The sequence below is a fragment of the Ceratotherium simum genome, chromosome 20 (genome assembly GCF_057802395.1).
Source record: "Ceratotherium simum simum isolate JZ-2026a chromosome 20, ASM5780239v1, whole genome shotgun sequence".
Taxonomy (NCBI): Eukaryota; Metazoa; Chordata; class Mammalia; order Perissodactyla; family Rhinocerotidae; genus Ceratotherium; species Ceratotherium simum.
Window position 1 is genome coordinate 21526778 of NC_141919.1, and position 18854 is coordinate 21545631.

The 18854-nt window shown below is 41.3% G+C and overlaps 1 protein-coding gene across 2 annotated transcripts in view; it reads right to left on the bottom strand.

Moving 5' to 3' along the window:
- PIP5K1B (phosphatidylinositol-4-phosphate 5-kinase type 1 beta) overlaps positions 1-18854 on the bottom strand; it is a 287905-nt gene that overhangs the window by 122312 nt on the left and 146739 nt on the right. For both annotated transcript variants that reach the window (XM_004440639.3, XM_087444516.1), the window contains exon 4: positions 11080-11210. In XM_004440639.3, coding sequence (XP_004440696.1) covers positions 11080-11210 — 131 coding nt within the window. The remainder of the gene's footprint in view (positions 1-11079; positions 11211-18854) is intronic.

An 18854-nucleotide genomic window follows, 5' to 3' on the forward strand; every position in this document is an offset into this window, starting at 1 on the left:
GCCAGCACAGAGTAGACACTCAATAAGTATTTGTTGAGTAAAAGAATGAGTTTTCAAGATAATGCTAATACAGCAAAGTTGATTCTTACATGAAGCTTAGGTTTGCAAGTCAACACGTAAGGTAAAAAATCACCATAGTCAAAAATTATCCTGAAAACTATTTAGGAAATGATCTGTTCAGTATATCCAGTACAGCCAGTTCTTCCTCCTGCATGGTTACAGGTGACTGTTGCTTTTGGGGCGTTCCAGAGGAAGTAGTTGGCTTGTGTTGTTGGGGCCATCATTACATAATAAGTCTTATCTTTAAAGGCTAGGATTACACTTAGGCAGCAGGCAAGACATGCACTTCAGGAGAGTGACGCAGGAGCTAAGACTGACTGGGAGAAGAGCAGTCATCTCCATCTCAGCCTCACAGTATGGAAGGGCCCCCAAATCACCTACTCATTTAAATGGTTATTGTTTTTCTAAGTACAGTTCAATATTCATAATGTATGTACGGTGCCTAGGTATTATATCCAAACATTTCCTCATTCCATATTTTGGGATTTATGAGGGGACGTGTACTCAGTTATAGGCCCTATAGGATTATCAAAAGGAATAATTCTGGAACTTATGTGACATGAAATTATTTGAAAATGTGGGCTACGTATACATAAGGAGTAAAATCAAAGAGGCTGAAAGTAACCTCTAGCATCCTTTCTCACTTTTTTTTGTTGTTGTCGTTGTAGGGGAAGATGAGCTAACATCTGTTGCCAATCTTCCTCTTTCTGCTGAGGAAGATTGGCCCTGGGCTAACATCCATGCCCATCTTCCTCTACTTTATATGTGGGATGCCTGCCACAGCATGGCTTGATAAGTGGTGCAGGGGTCCGTGCCCGGGATCCGAACCTGCGAACCCCGGGCCGCTGAAGCGGAGTGCATACACTTAACCACTACACCACCGGGCCAGCCCCCATCCTTCCTCACTTTTACAAGGAAGTGAAAGCAATCATAATGCCTTGCGTTCTGAAGCAGGCTGCTTGCAGTGGGCTAAGAATGTGGCCAATTTCTTATTTCTTCCACTCTGTTTTCCCCTTTCTATCTCATGCAGTCAAAGTAATTCATTCCATTAGAGCAGATTACCTTCAACATTCAAAGAGTAAGATGAAACACCCGTGTTCCACTTACATTATTTACATTATTCTTACGCAGTTGGGAATCTTTACTCAAGATTTTATCAGAGAGGATACAGTATTTATTATTTTCATTTTTGGTTACTCTGGGCTTCTTGGGTTGTTCTCCTTTCCCTAAAGCCTCCATTAACTACAACAGTTTTCCTTGGATTCACATCTCCCTGACTACTGTGGTTCGTTCAGCCATGGTGTAAAAATAATAGTGTTAGGTTTCCCAAGAGATAAGACAGACAGACAGACACACGCACACAGGCACACACACATACACACACAGCAGAACATCTCTAGGTAGAGAAAGGGAACATATATTTCTTTAGGTATCCATCCCGACAGCTAGCGCAAAAGGCCACCAAATCACTAAAAATGAAAAAAAAAATTTAAATCTAGCTAGCTTTGGGCCACATTAAGATACAGAGAATCACATGGATCAACTGTGGGGCAGGCTTGCCTGTATGGGACAATCAATAAATTATATTTGTATAAATGGAGAAGATGAAAAGGCAGTGGGCATAACACTCAACACAGGCATTACACAGAGTGGTAATTTCTTCATAGCATAGTTAACATATATTAATTAATAATTAATTGCAGAGGTTACACAATCTTGAACCTCCTTATTTGCATGAATGGAGAGGAACATTCCCAAATAGTGGGTCATAATATATCACCAATTTATTTGTCTGTTTCTCTCCTAGTAGATTTCATTTTCTGAATTCTGCTTTCTTTTGACTAATATTAAGACTAGTTTGCATTCTCTTAAATCATACCGGATACCCTGAGTGGTAGTTAAGATGCTCTTAACTCCCTGTAGTTGAGGGAGACTTGGGTTCAAGTTCCATCTCTGCCATTTATGAGCTGTGCTTCCTGAGGCCTGGTGTTGAACCTCTAGAAATGAATTGACCAAGTGAATGGGAACATGAATGGCAACGTGCCCGGCATGTGGGGAGCCCACAGTGTGTCTGGGTGATTGAGGCTGTATGATGATTGGGAAACAGACCAGACTTGAACACTTCAGATGAAGAATGATTTGACCACGTAGTTAAAAGAAAAGGAAAAAGAAAATGACAAAATGGGAAAATATTTGCAACTCATATCACAGACAAAGAGTTAATCTCCCAATCTAAAGAGCTCCAATAAACAGTAAAGAAAAAGACCAAAAAGTTAATTTTTTAAAAATAGCCAAAGATATGATCAGGCACTTCACAGAAATGGAAGTATAAATGATTTAAACATATGAAAGGATGCTGAACCTCATCCATAACAAAAGAAATGCAAATTAAATGTCACCAAGGGACACTTTTACCTATGAGATTGGCAAAAATCCAAAGCTTTGATATAGCTCAAGGGAAACTGGCACCCTGAAACATTATTAGTGGGAAAGTAAATCAACACTTTTCTTACGGAAGACATTTCCACAGTTTCTGTCAAAATTACAAATGTATATAACTCTTTGATCCAGCAAATGCATGCCTATAATTTATCCTATAGATAAACTAGCATATGTACAAAATGACATATGTGTACATAGTTATTCGGTATAGCATTGTTTGTAAGGACAAAAGATTGGAAGCAACGTAGACGTCTCTCAGAAGAGGAGTGGTCAAATTAATTATGGCTCAGCCACACACTGGAATACTACGCAGCTATTGAAAAAAAGAATGAGGGGGCTTATTATGTATTGACATGGCAAGATCTCTAGGATAAATTAAGCGAAAGAAGCATGATGCAGAATACTGTGTATGGGATCCACCATTTTTACACAAAAGGAAAATAATATTTTTTTGGTATGTATATGCCTAAAAAATCCTTGAAGGATAAACAGGGTACTAGTAACAGTGATCATTGGAGTTGGACACTGGGTAAAAAAGGCGCAGGGACAAAAGGGACACTTTTCATAGTATCCCTTTTATAAGCATCGTGAGGATAAAACCTTCTATGTATTACCGCTCGCAACATAAAATAATTTTTAAAAGTTAGGGTTAAAAGCTATAACCTCACACCCCCCAAAACAGAGCTCTGCATGCTCAGTACCAGAGCAGAAGGGTTTGCTGCTGCAGAGTAAGCTGCTCCAGTGAATAACAACTGTCAGCTCGACATGAATGAAGCTCTAGTGAAGGAAATGCAAACTAAGGGGACTGTTGGCCCCACTGGAGTTCGTCAGGGCTCAGAGTACACAAGAGTGGAACCAAATAGCAGCCTCAGTGTGGGTCAGCCAGCAGACACCAACCATGGTTTTCTTTTCTTTTCTTTTTTTTTATTTATTTTTCCCCCCAAAGCCCCAGTAGACAGTTGTATGTAATAGCTGCACATCCTTCCAGCTGCCGTACGTGGGACACAGCCTCAGCATGGCCGGAGAAGTGGTGCGTCGGCGAGTGCCCGGGATCCGAACCCAGGCCGCCAGCAGCGGAGCGCGCGCACCCAACCACTAAGCCACGGGGCCGGCCCATCCATGGTTTTCTGAGGGTACACACCAGCAGATCTACTGGGTGTGGCTGCCGGCCTACAGACATCTAGCACAGAGGCTCCTCGGCACATGTATGAAATGCTCAGCCAAGGCAGGTAAACGCAACTGCAATCAGCATTAGTCTGCCAGCCAGTGGAAGAGTCCCACCAAAGGTTCCCGCGGGCTTTCCTTGCCCGAGCTGGGTGGTCCATCAGGACAGTGGGCCCAGCGTCTAGACCAAGTTAGCAAACATGACTTTTTCACAATTTAAGATTTATATTATATTCCTTCAATGTATAGATGTAGTCTTTGGGGGGAAAAATGCACTTTCCTGTTTTGGCATAAAATTGAGGCTTTGGAAATTTCAGGTGTGAGGTTTTGAGCAGTTGTTCTAGATGCTTGGATCTCATGGGTGGGAAAATTTCAGCAATAAAAATTTGGAGGCCAACGTGGGGTTTGCAACTTTATTTTGCTAAGTGTGAACCTAAACAATTAAGCAAACACACAGTACTATCCCTATCAAGTTAGAAAAGAAAGGGTATGTTAACTCCATAAAAGGAGGAGGAAACTTCGAATAAAGAACAGGACTTTATCTCGTCCTTTTCTCCCCTATTTCACCAAGAAGTAGTTCAAGTTTGATCATGGAGCAGCTCTGACATTTTGACATTCACCTCTTCTGAGTAGAGTTCAGTTTTTAAGGCCAATCTGCTTGTCTTAAATCCAAAAATATGTATTTCTGAATGGCAATGGATGTTGAGAATTATACAATGTTGAAGCTGCACAACACGTTAGCCACCATCTGGAATTTCCCATTGAGCAGATACAGAATCAAAGTTCAGGGAGGGAAAGTAATGGCCTAAACTGGTCAGAAACTAACAAGATTGGGAGATTAGATCCACAACAGAGCAGTGGAAAAGTCACCGCAGACAGATACGCCTTAACTTAAACTTGACGGTCCCAAGTTAGTCTTCCTTTTCAGGGTTCAGTTATAGGCTTCAGAGTACTCTCTGCCCAAATACCCCAGTTACTTCTCCAAGAGGGCCTCACACCACAGAGTCAGGTGGGCAGGGTTCAACTTGTAGAAGCTTGATAAGCCACATAGGCGTGCTCATCTGTAGGTACTGTGAACACCTCAGCTTTGTGTGTGTGGTTTCAGAGTCTGATAACCACGTGATATTTTTGGTGGCCCTGGGTGGAGAGACTTGGTGCTCAACAATGGGGTGAAACTAATTTAGCATCTCCAGAACGCCTAAGAGGTCCAGTTTTGGACCAGAGCCAGAGCTTGGATGTTTTAGAGGCAGCGTTTTATATTTGGTGAGTTTCCTTGATTTCAAATAACTGTCAGTAGTGGGCTTGGGGCCTCTGGACAAAACAAGTGGGTCAGCAACTCCTGGGTGATGGATTTATTATGAGGAATTGGCTCATGTGATTAGGAAGGCTGAGAAGGCCCACGATCTGCCGTCTGCAAACTGGAGGCTCAGGAAAACTGGTGGTGTAGCTCCAGTCCAAACTTGAAGGTCTGAGAACCAGGGGAGCCAATGGTCCAAGTCTGAAGGCCCAAGAACCGGGAGTGCTAATGTCCGATGGCAGGAGAAGATGGAGATCCAGCTCAAGCAGAGAGCAAATTCACCCTTCCTCCACCTTTTTGTTCTATTCAGGCCCTCAACAGATTGGATGATGCCTACCCAAACTGGTGAGGTGATCTTCTAAGTCAATCTAGCGATTCAAATGCTAATTTCCTCTGGAAAACCCCTCACAGACACACGCAGAAATAATGTTTTACCAGCTATCAGGCATCCCTTAGCCCAGTCAAGTTGACACATAAAATTATCCATCACAGCAAACATGACCTCGCCCCCCGCCCCCCACCCCGACGCAGGACAAGTGAAGTGTGCTTTGTCCTAATGTATAGACGGGTGATACAGAGACAAAGAAAATTTAAGTGGCAATACAGGTGGACAAGGGACACTATAGGCCTTTACAAACTACTGGTGGCACCCAGTCTTCAAACCTGACCTTTGCAAGTCAGGGTCTGTAGAAGCAGCCTTAGGCATTAGTAATCACCTCTGCCAATTCAGGCAAGTTTCCAGATAGACTCTTTACTTAACCAGTGAAATACAAGTTGGTCCTCTCTCTTGCCAAATTAGATAGTGTTCTTCAATGGAAAAACAAAAAACAGAAGACACACTCCTTGCTGGTGCCAACCTCCCTGTGCTGAGCACTTTTGTGATGGGTACATATGAGCTGCCTTGTGCAACAAGAGGCTGTGCCACCTTTTGAGGCCAACCAGCTGACAGCCAGTCTTTAAAAGTCAGTAGCTGAAGGTAGTTTAAATTCGAAAACCAAAGAATGCATTCTGGGATGTCGTTTACTGGGAACATGTCATATCACCGATTATCTAAATGTTAAACCTACCAAGCTGTTAATTCTATACTGGGAAACTGTATTTTGAAGGCAATTTCAAGTAAGTTAAAATGTTATATAATATTCACTGCATGCAATAAAGCTTTTATTTTGAACTAAAGGAAGTGGTATGTAACTTTTATTGAAAGAAATTAGTTTCTTCTCACGCCCACCACATAAATGTTGAACAAATATTTAAAGAGTTTTGACTTGAAGGGGCATCATATCATTGGCTTGCCCAGCAACAGCCACGTATCTCATTTAATCCTGAGGCGAATATTCTGGCAGCTTTGTGTTCTATCCACATATAGATAAAACCTGGTGTAGAATGTTTTTATGGATCAGGGGTTGGCAATCTTTTTAGAGTCTCTGTTACAACTACTCAACTCTGCTGTTGTAGTGGAAAAGTAGCCACAAACATATAAATGAACGGACATGGCTGTGTTACAATTAAGCTTTATTTACAAAAAGAGGCAGGGAGCTAGATGTGCCCCAGGGTCTGCAGTATGCTGACTCACAGTACAGACAGATCCTTGGATGAGTTTATGTCACTTGAAATGCAGGTAGATGGCTAGTCTGTCAAAACTATGACATCTAGGACTGCTATCTGGCGATGCTGATATCAACATTTGATATATATGTTTCCCTTTCATTTAGAATCATGCTTTATCCTTACAGAGGTTCTATGGAATTTCTCCCTCAATGAGGATATTCCCTGGCAATTCAAATACATCCCAAAGAGCACAGCTGTCAGATCTAAGGGCTCTCTGTTTCCTGCACTGATCCTCACACCAAAGCTTAGCTCCATTTTACAAGTAAGGAGATTAAAATGCAGGAGACTTTCATAAATTCTCCAGTTAGATAATTATTCTTGAATATGGAAAAACATATAAACTTTTACTGCCAGCTTTCAAACCATATTTTCCATCCCAGAGAAGGTAGTGATGGTGTCTCTTGGAGGGGAGCAGAGGAAAGGATTAGAGCTGGTTGTCCAGGCACCAGAGAGGCAGATTTAGGTTCATAACTCTAAGGTAAAAGCTGGATACTTTTTTTGATTCAAAAAAGCAGAAATACTGTTCCTGTTCTTTATCATCATACTGTAGGGAAAAACAAAATTTTGGAGCCAGCCAAATCTGAGTTCAAATCCTAGCTTTACCATTTATTGGTTGTATAGCTTTGGGTTAAGCCTCTTAATATCTTAGGGTCTTAGTTACTTCATATGTAAATTTTTTTTGGTAAAGATAAAAGGTAATAATATTATATATTAGATCATATAAATATTATATCAATAAAACTATGCATGGTTCATAGTTGGTACTCACAAACTTTGTCTCCCTTTGCCACCTCAGATTCATGTTTACATGGTACAGACTATAAACATCCTTTCTTCCTAATCCCATTTATACATGAAAATTTATCTACAACCTTGAGTTTCTGATTGCAGCACAGAATTTGGGGTCAAACAATTAAGATATGGTCATGGTTCTCTCACTGATCTACTTTGTGATTTTGGTAGATCATAGAACCAGATTGTTGAAAGGGATTTTATATCATCCTTCAGATCTTACACAGGTCCAGAGCTTTTTCCATCCACAAAAGAAATAATCCATAGAATATATAATATCCAAAAATAACTTTGAGCCACTTTGAAATAAATAAATATAAAATAACACTATACATTTTGTTGTTAAGGGAAACAGATTCTGCAGCTTCACAGCAGTAGTAAATTAAAACATCTCCAGGCACCCTAAGCAATTAGTTCTCTCTATGACCCAGATAGACTCATTGAATTTTAGAGCCACCGGATACTTCAGAATGTTTTGGTTGCCTACAACCAGGGCCAGTCCTGCCCACTTTCTCTGCTCTCATCCCCAGGCAGGTTTAGAAGTATGGGTGGGCAGGGAGGGAGCATTATGTGACAGCTTTATTGAAGTGTAACTGACATACAATAAAGAGTACAGTTTGTTAATTTTCACATGTGTTTACACCCATGAAACCATCGCCACAATCAAGATACTGAATTTATCTCCCACTTCCAACAATATTACTGGTGTGGCCTGGGGCTAACCAATATCCTGAAATATGCAGCCCTGCACACAGAGTTGTCTCAGCCAAAAAAAGCCAATAGCACCTCCATTGAGAAACGCTGGGCCCAATCCCTTTGCTCAACCAATGAAGAAACTGAGCCCAGATGAGGAAACTGAGGCGAGACCCACATAAGTTTCCTCTGTTTTCGTGTAAATACATCTGGAGCACATATGTTATTTAAACAAAAAATACAGTATTCACTGGAAGAAATTCCTGGTCTGAATCAAATGTTTAATGTCATATTAACATTTAAAAGCTGTAGAGGCCGGCCCGGTGCCGTAGTGGTTAAGTGCGTGCGCTCTGCTGCGGCGGCCCGGGTTCAGGACCAGGGCGCGCACCGACCCACCGCTTGTCAAGCCATGCTGTGGCGGCGTCCCGTATAAAGTGTAGGAAGATGGGCATGGTTGGTAGCCCAGAGCCACTCTTCCTCAGCAAAAAGAGCAGGATTGGCAGATGTTAGCTCAGGGCTAATCTTCATCACACACACACACACAAAATCTATAAATACCCTAAAATGATATATTTTAAATGTGACAGTGGATTCCTCTAAATAGGGTACGTTAGCTAGGTGGTGGTGTTTGTCCCCCCACCCCGTGATGTGCCTGCCATTCTGCTGCTGCTGCTACCTTGGTACACCAAGAGAGTGAAGGTCAAAGACACAAATTCCAGGTATTTACAACTTTGGCTTCCTACTCCTGAAGAAAAAGGTGAAAAAGATCTCATTTTGTCTTAATCATAAAGATACAGTATGCTTATAATAAATCGCCCGCGAACAAAAGGATTCATGGCACTGAGAAAGCGCCTGTAAGTGCCTATGAGGACCTTATTTATGCACTCCATGTGTAAAGTATCTCATACAGTGTCATGTATAACTTAGTTGCTAAATAGATGTCATTTTGATATTTAAGATATTAATTTAAAAATCATTTGTAGTTCTATTAGTTGCAAGAATCACGTAATAACTCCAAGAACAAAATCTGGTATCCACTAGAAAGATTATCACTCTCAAGTGGGAAGTAAGGCGCTAGGCCAGTGGTTCTCAAACCGTTGTGGGCTTAGAATCACCTGGAGGGCTTATTAAAACAGATTCCTGGGGCCCACCCTCCAGAGTTTCTGATTCAGTTGATCTGGAGTACGGCCCATAAATCTACATTTCTAACAAGTTCCAGGTGATGCTGATGGTGTGGGTCTGGGGAGGATTGCTTGAGCCATGCTTTTCCCCAGCGCTCACCAATGGTTAGCTCTGTTGACTGGACACTGTGAGCAGAACAGATCAGCAAGGATGGAGCACCCTGCCCTTCTTAATACACCCATCTTTAGCTGTAACCGCTCTCCCAGCCTGACCTCACTGCCAGCTGCCCTCCCACAAAAGATTTCTATTCCTCGGGTTCTTTGTAGCCAAAGAAAAAAATAAGGTTGAAATGTCTGAGTAGAGGCTCTATAAGACCATGAAAACTAGAACATTCTGCAAGCACATTTACAGGAATTATGGGTCTAACAGATCATACCAAAAGATTAAGACAAACTCATGATCTCCTGACTTGAAAGAGAAATAATGTAGTTGATACACACTTTTTTGGAATGATAGACTGTTAAAAACAAACACACAGGACAATTTTTCAACTATAGAAAGAAGAATAGTGTCATGAGCAAACAGGAGTATATTTTAGGCCTTGAAGTTTTCCATTTTTTGTCTGGAAACTAGTTCTGCTGGCTGCTAGCAAGGCTCTAGAGAAGCAAACTTCAAAACTTCTGGTAGATCAACTTTATTCTTCAGCCAAGAGCATTTAAAGCAAAACTAGGCTGTCTGGGTTCATAGCTGACCTGTTTTATTTATGGGCTCCTTTGTGACCATGTGGGCACACTCACCTAAAGGTTTTATTTCTAGGCAGTTGACACCTGGACATAGAGATAAATGTAAGTATTATTTCCCTGAAGATATTTTTTTAAATAAGGCAATGAAGACACTGAGCATAAACATGTCACCCCAGCCATTCTCACCCAAACTCAGTAATTAATGACAACAAAAATGGCTTATTTTGGAGAGAAATACTTATTTTAAATATAAATGTGTCTTGTAAGTCAATCTTCATAGCCCAAAGACAAAATAATTACCCCCAAGTCCCCAAATTGAATAACTTTATTTTTATTTGCTAGAGCATTTTCTTTGAAAAACCCTGGCAGCAGTGGTGACACTTCCAATTTAATGATGACTTCTCTTCCTATACTAAGGTAGCAATAGACTTTTTAATTTATTTTTATTGTGATAAAATATACATACTATAAAACTTACTATTTTAACCATTTTTAAGTGTATAGTTCTGTGGCATTAAGTACATCCACACTGTTGTGCAACCATCACCACCATCCATCTCCAGATTTATTTGTTGAATTGATTTTTTCCCATAAAATATGATAAAGTTAGAGGCAGCACGTATGGGTAACTTCGGTGTTTTTGCAAATATGGTGTCAAAACAGCAAAACTCCCATAAAGTTTTCTGGAGGAAAGTTAATTGAAAGTCATAACTAAAGAGGAGCTGTATAACTTAACTCAGAAATGAGGCCCAACTGAGGCCCCCAGCCCATCTTTTAAAGTAGGGGTAGTGAAAACCTGGCACCAGCTGCTGCTTCCTGGATGTCCCCTTTTTCTAAACCTCTGCCGACTTGACTCTGTGATCACCGCACTCTTTCCCACTAAATCTCAAAGTATTCTCCACAGAGTCTTCCAGGCTTTATCACATCTAATTACAAGTGGCCCACAGGATGAAACCTATTTACCATCTCCATATAAAAAATACAAGCCACTAGATGCAATAGAAAGTAACAATCATGTGGACTGCTTCTGGCCCTGCCAAAAGTCTAAGACAAACATCGGTACAGGCACATGTGCACTGGTAGAAAAATCGTCAATATGGGGATGTCACAAGGAAGGTTCTTTAGCATGGAAACCACCACAAATAAAAATGTTCTTACCTGGGTAGGAACACACTTTCCACCACATAAAAGTCTTGCATGAGAACATCTCGATCTGGCTTGGAAGTGAGATTACCCACTGTGTATCCTATTCCCAGCTGAATAGCACCTTTAATAGCAGATGATGCAGTCTGCAAAGAAAACAAGGGTCTCAGCGTTAGCCTCAAAAGTCGGGGCCTTGTTCAATGTCACAAGCAGCAAAACACAGGAGAGTGAGGTTAGATTTTCTTTCTTGTTCCTAAGCAACAAGGAAGCTAGGTTTGGAAGGAAAATAGGTTGCTTCTTTTGATGGAGAGTCTATTCTAAACGTTAAGGATCCTTCTTGTCATGAAATTATTTTTGTGGTAATCTTTCTACAAATGTCTCTAAGGTCAAATTACAGTCCAAAATTTCCATCTTTATTTTATTAAGAACTTAGAAACTTGGTTGAACACTTTCAATATACAGCACTATAATTTATTCCAAAAGATAAACGATATAGTCACATTTTTAAAAATCATAAGTTCTATAACACACCTATGGATCAGGAAGAATATTTTATTTTCATAAGAAATGAGAGAGCACGGGCCGGCCCTGTGGCTTAGCGGTTAAGTGCACGCGCTCCGCTGCTGGCGATCCGGGTTCGGATCCCGGGCACACACCGACGCACTGCTTCTCTGGCCATGCTGAGGCCGCGTCCCAGGTACAGCAACTAGAAGGATGTGCATCTATGACATACAACTATCTACTGGGGCTTTGGGGGAAAAATAAATAAATAAATAAAATTATGAAAAAAAAAAGAAATGAGAGAGCAAAAAATAATTTGAATCTTTGGAATATACAAAATTTAATTTGGAAACTGCTTACTAGTCTTGCTATGGATGCAAGATCAAAATTTCCTACACTGATCTGTGATCACATAGCCTTGTAACACCAATATTTCCAATTTACTAGTTTTCTAATATCATTCCATAATTAAATTTACATAATGTTAACTTGAGGAATAACTGTTACATATATGTGTATATGCATATATACGTGTGTGTGTGTATAGATATATAATTTTACCCAACATAATAGGAGAAACACAGAATAACTCAATCTAGGAAAACTAGAAAGCATTTTTCTTAATGGTGGTATCATATTTCTATGCCTTGCAGGGTCTAATGTAGTACCATATACACAGTGGGAGCTAAATAAACACTTAAATCAGTCATTTCCAACCAGGGACATTTGGCATTCTCTGAAGACGTTTTTTGGTTGTCGTAACATGGTGGTGGTGGTGTTACTACTGGTATCTAGTGGGTAGAGGCCAGGGATGCTGCTAAACATCCCACAATGCACAGGACAGCTTCTCATAACAAAGAATTATCCAGCCCAAAATACCAGTAGTGCTGAGGTTGAGAAATCCTGACTTGAATGTAATAAAGATCATCTGTTTTATAGAAAAAATACTTTCTTTTTCAGTTAGGATTTTCACTTAGCAAGTCTAAGACCCATTCCCACCTCTCCAGATGCTTTATTCTTTATTTCTTCATTCTCTTAACATCAAAGAACACACCTTTTACCTTGAAAAAATGTATCCTCTTGATTTCTATGCTAGAACATGGTCCTGGGACCACTTCTACCTTTTCTGATGGTCTCTCCTTTCATTTCTTCACTGACTTCTCATATTCTATTTGCTATAATTGCAGTGTCCCTGAATGTTTGATCCTTGATCCTTAGATCCTTAATTACGTAGATAATCAATCCATTCTTTTTTTTTTTTTTTTTTGGTGAGGAAGATTAGCCCTGGGCTAACATCCATGCCCATCCTCCTCTACTTTATATGAGGGATGCCTGCTACAGCATGGCTTGATAAGCAGTGTGTAGGTCTGAGCCCAGGATCTGAACCTGCGAACCCTGGGCCGCCAAAGCGGAGCTCGAGAACCTAACCAATATGCCACTGGGCCCGCCCCTCAATCCATTCTTAATGGCTTCTAATACTGTCTCTGTGCATATGATTCTCAGACCTTTTAAATCTATTTGGACCTTTAAATCTATTTACATCTGTTCTATCCTCTATCTGTATATACAGAACCAGACTAATATCTTACAACCTTTCCACCTCGCTCCCAAGATGGGTTTCCTCTTTCAAGGCACTGTAATCCTCAGTCATTCAAGGTTGAACCCCCAACAAACCACATCTAGCACAGGGCTAGGTCCCCAATTAACCCTTATTGACTTCACCTGAAATGGCCAAGGTCACCCAGTATTGCTCAGTGACCTCCACTATACAGCTAGTAACAATTACTTTCCCATGGAGTCATTTAATCGCTTTGCTTGCTCCAATACAAATACTACGTTGCCCTTAGTCTGAGGACAACAACCTACCCTCCCCTCTGCAGGAGGTGGAAAAATGTCTTAGCGTTTTTCTTTTTTCACATGCCTTTTTACTTAAGATCCCAGAGCAGCAAGATGGCAAAAGACTGAGACTCAAGCCCATAGTGCAACTAGTGCTTAAAAAACAAAAAGTTTGCTATTTTAGTACTCCCTCCTCGCTGAGCTCTGCAATGCCGCCAGTTGGCATCAATGACCTTTTGTACCAATAGCTCTGACTTCTGACGGCTGAAATGGATTTTTCTCATTTTAACCTCGCATAAAAATTCAAAAGGCATCTCTTCTTCTATCCATCATCCAGAGCAGTATGGCACAAGACACGACATCAGCACTTTCCAGATGACCCAACACCCCAAAACATTCTGTTCCAGACTTACCAACAGACTCACGTACTCTCTAAGAGCTTTTCCCTCCCGATATCCCACCCCTGACTCTGCTTTCCAGAACTACTTGTATTTCTGCTTAATTCAGTCATTTAGCACTTCTTGGGCTTGAACACCTGTCAAACAGATGCCAATTCTTTGTTGACCCCCCACTGTCCCAGCAATAGGAGGTGGTCAAAGTTGTAGGAGTCTGTATCTGTTGTTGTTAAACTTGAGAAAGCATGAGAATCACTGGGACACTTGTTAAAATAGACTCAAGGCAAAACTACGGAGACAGTAAAAAGGTCAGTGGTTTCTGAGGGTGAGGGAGGGGAGGGTCCCTCATCCTAGGCAGAGCACAGGATTTTCAGGGCAGGGAAAATACTCAGTATGATACCATAATGATGGATACATGCCATTATACATTTGTCTAAACCCACAGAATGTACAACACCAAGAGTGAACCTAATGTCAACTATGGACTTTGGCTGATTATGATGACTCAACATAGGTTCATTAATTGTAACATATGCACCACTATGGTGGGGGATGTTGATAACGGGGGAGGCTATGCACGTGTGGGGGCAGGGGGTATATGGAAAATCTCTGTACTTTCCTCTTAATTTTTCTGTTAACCTACAACTACTCTAAAAAGGTCAATGGGCATTGAAAAATAAGCAAAAACAGATTGATGGGTTGCATCCCCATAATTTCTGATTCTGAACGTCTGAGGTAAGGCTCAAGAATTTGCTTTTGCTCTAAGGAGCACTGAAAAAAATCTTTCTCCTATGGTATAAAATTAAATTTTGAGTCCCTGAAGGAATAAGATTTTGGAAAGGACTGTGTTGACATCTGTTTAGTTAAACCAAAAAACAGACTTGTAATACTATTACTTTCCTTTCAGGCTCCTTAAAATTCAAGTGCTCTGATGGGAGAAATAACAGAAACCGTAATGAAAGTTAACCTTTTTTGATCAACTATTTGTGCCAGGCACTTGATATATGGATAACAATGATTATAATCACAATCTGTCACAATCATAGCACATACTAAAAGAGTGTTTACTAAGTGGCAGGCATTGTTCTACGTGCTTTGGTTATATTAACTCTTTTACCCTCACAATGACCCTATGAGGTAGGTACTACTATTATTTCCATTTGACTGACTCACGAAGTTTTTTGTAACTTATACGAGGTCACACAGCTAGTGAAGAGGTGGAGCTGGGACTCATAGCTGGGGAGTTTGGCGCCAGAGTCCAAGTTATACACAAGCACACTGCTGCCTCTAATGTCAGACTCTCTGAACTCATTCAACCCTTTCAAGGACCCTGAAGAGTAGCAACAATCACACCCATTTTACAGGTGGGGACTGAAGACTCAGCAAGGCTAATGATCTGCCCCAGTTGCATTGCTAGTGTGTGGCAGAGTCTGCCTGCAAAGCCCAGGCTGCTTCCACGTCTGTCTTTTCAAAACGAGCCAAGAATCAAAGTTGGAAGTTCTCTTTCAAGTCTGGCTGTTTGACCCCAGCAAAGGAAGCAGCTCTGTGGGAGCCATTCCTTTTGATGAAATAGGGATAATATTTCATTTGCTTCTAATCATACCCAACACTGGGTAAGCCTCAAGAAAACTTGTAAACCACTTAGTAAACCCATATAAATGCCATTGTTAATGTCACTACTAGTAACATGGGCAGGTATAAACAAAAGGAGATACTTTGCTGCCGCTGGAGGAACGTGGCCCTCCCCATCTCCATGTGATATTAAATGCTCTAGCATTGAGGCATTTGAGGATAATTAAAGAGTATCTTGTCTACTTCATGGAAACGTCTGATTGTATTCACTGTGGCATGTGGTTTCTCAAGTCACCATCACCTGACATTTTCCCACTGGACATTAGGCACGCTGTAGTGCTTTCAACTCAACCACTCTTGAGCAAGATGTGCTGTAAAACTATAAAACTGAAATGCTACCCGGAGCATCTCTGATGAGAAGATTAGTAAATCATGATGATGACAAAGAACCTTCTGTGTGTAGCGCTGGTGGTTGCTCTTCTAGAACCAGCAGTTCTTTCCCTGTAAACTCAGAGCCACCAGCCCTCTCCTCCTTTCTTGGGGATCCCACCAACAGACCAGTGAGTCTGCAGTGAGGCCACGGCTTCGCGCACACACTCAGCCCCTCCAATTTCCTCTGCTCTAAAAGTGCTGGACATGATGATCATTTTCCCTTCCAGCTGACTCCTTTAAAACTTATAGTAGCTCTAGATTTCAGAACATAGCAAAACAGACTCCATTTTTAATTCAGGACTTTTCAAGGGCTAAATGGAGGCAACATGTTGCCTGGATACTAGCAAAACCTGTAAAGCATATAATACTTGAAGAAAGAACCATATAATATCACAAAAGCAAACCACAAACATTTACTTTCATAGCTCCTCTTTACTAACCCAAACTCGTTCAGGGATGATGGGAACACTAAGAGGAAATTAGTGTCAGCTTGCATTTGTGTAATATGTTATATTTTTCAAAGCACTATCTTTTAATAATTGCATTTGCTCGTCACAACTGTTCCACAGATAGGCAGGGTTTATAACGCCCATTTTTGTGGCTCTGGGAGATTAACTTGATCTAAATCCCTTGGCTAGAGTGTGGTAGAGCCAAGAATGACTCTGGTCTAGAAGGCCCCCAGTTCAGTGCTCTACCATTGCACACTGCTTTACTTGCCTGAATTTCCTCTGCTGGAGATGGATCTGATTGAAGCTGAGAAGTACTTGAACAATGAGATAATAACGATGATAGTAACAGTAGGACTAAATGTCTATGAAAACCCACTATTAGGGGAGCAATGATCCTGACAACATTTAAGATTTTAATGCTCTTACCTTGGTTACAGGAAGCTGTTTTCTACAGCACATTGTCTATGAAATTAGATCACTTAATATGCCATCTGATATCACTGGCTTTAAAGGAAGTTTTAAAACATTTCATGTTAATAGCATTTTTCCTCCTAAGGTGTTCTAATGAACTAATTATGGGATTACAGCCAATATACACATTGCCAGAGAGATTTTTCTCAAAAGTACAGATCTAATTATGTCAACACCTTGCTTGAAACCTCTAACGGTCCCTAGTCCCCTCACTGCAGGATTAAGTCCAAACCCCTTAGCTTGACAAGATGGGGAAGCCCATCTTATAATATTACACCCCCTACTCCACCTCCCACTGACTCCTGCATCTCAATATAAAAAAAGATCCCAAACACACACACTCTATCCTTTCAGCAAGCTGACCTGACAGGTCCACGAACCCCTACCAAATGCATAAGAAATTTTCTGCTTGTGTGTATTTTCTCCAAGGAGGAGGTCCAGTGCTTGCTCTTTTTCTCAGCAGGTCTGTTTTCCCAAAACCACAGATCTCGAGTCTAATTCCACATTAGAGATGTTCATTGACAAGGTAAGTTAGACTAGGCCACGAAAAAGGAAAAATGGCACAGTAACACCTCTTAATAGCACAAGGAGGCAATCCTTGTCCAGCCAGGGAAACCCTTACCCCTGTCCCTCATTTCCACAGCTCAAGTCCAGAGCCAGGTTCTCCCTCCTGTGAACTTACACTCAAGAAAGAAGGCACAGACTTCTTATTTGTCCCAATGATAGAATTAAGGAAAAAGAAAGAGGCATAGATTGCGTGAAACTGGTTGTAGGACTATGGATATGGGGTAGTTTGTGGGCAGGCAAGCCTAAAGCCTCCTGAAAAGAAGTGGGACCACGTCTTGCCTTCAGGCTCTTCCAACCATTTCTCCAGTCCCTCCTTGTATTAGTTTCCTATTGCTGCTGTAACAAATCACCACAAACTTAGTGTCTTCAAACAACACAAATTTATTCTCTTACAGTTCTGAGGTCAGAAGTCCTAAAAGCAAGGTGTCAGCAGGGCCGCATTCCTTTCTGCAAGCTCTGGGGGACAATCTGTTTCCTTGCCTTTTCAAGCTTCTAGAGGCCACCCACATTCCTTGACTTGTGGCCTCTTCCTCCACCTTCAAAGCCAGCAGCATCTTCAAATATCTCTCAGTTCTCTCTCTCCTCTTCTTTTGTCATCACATCTCCTTTTCTGACTCTCTTACTGCCTCTCATAGGGAATTGTGATTACACTGGGCCCACCTGGATAATCATCTCCCCATCTCAAGATCGTTAAGTTAATCACACCTGCAAAGTCCCTTTTGCTCTGCAAGGTAACATAGCCACAGGTTCTAGGGATTAGGATATGGACATCTTTGGAGGCCCCATTATTCTGCACACCATACTCCTCTACTTCAAGATTGAGTCCAGCATTTTTTCCTGGGTCGCCCAGGCAAAGAGAAGAGCTCCCCTCAGAATTCCATCCAGTCAGATGCTGTTCATTCGTTTAACAAAGACCTGAGAATTTTCTGGGAGCGAGGCATTGTGTTAGGTGTCGGGGGAAAGCATGAACCAACAAAAGGACACAGTTCTTGCTCTCATGGGAGTTTCTAGTCTAGTAGGGGAAAGAGATAGTAAACAAAGATACACACACATAATTGTAGTGAGTGATATAAACAATAGCGTGATGTGACTGAGCCCCAAAGGGTGGAGATTCACTTTAGAATGGTGGAATTAGAAGAGGTCTATCTGAGGAATGATATGCAGGCTGCGACTTGAAAGGTAAGTATGAGCCATCTGCAGATCATGTCAACAAAGGCTGGCTGTGTGCCCACCACGTGCCAGGAACTCTTCTACAACTTAGAGATACAGAAGTGACCTGGCCAGAGTCCTTGCCCTCAAGGAATTGAGAGTCACATTAGGAGGTTAGGGAAATCAATTTCCAGGCAAAGAGAAGCAGCAGTTCAGGGACCTGAAAGCAAACCACTGTGAATAAATAACGTGGGCAACAGGGAGGATGTCAGAATTGGAGGCTGGAAAGATGGGATGGAACTAGATCTGGGCCTAAGGGTTTGATGTGTTTCCATGAGGGAACAGCATTCTAATTTGAAAAGGATCACTCTGACTGTTGTGTGGAGAACAGTTTGGAGGGAATATATGAGGGGAGGCG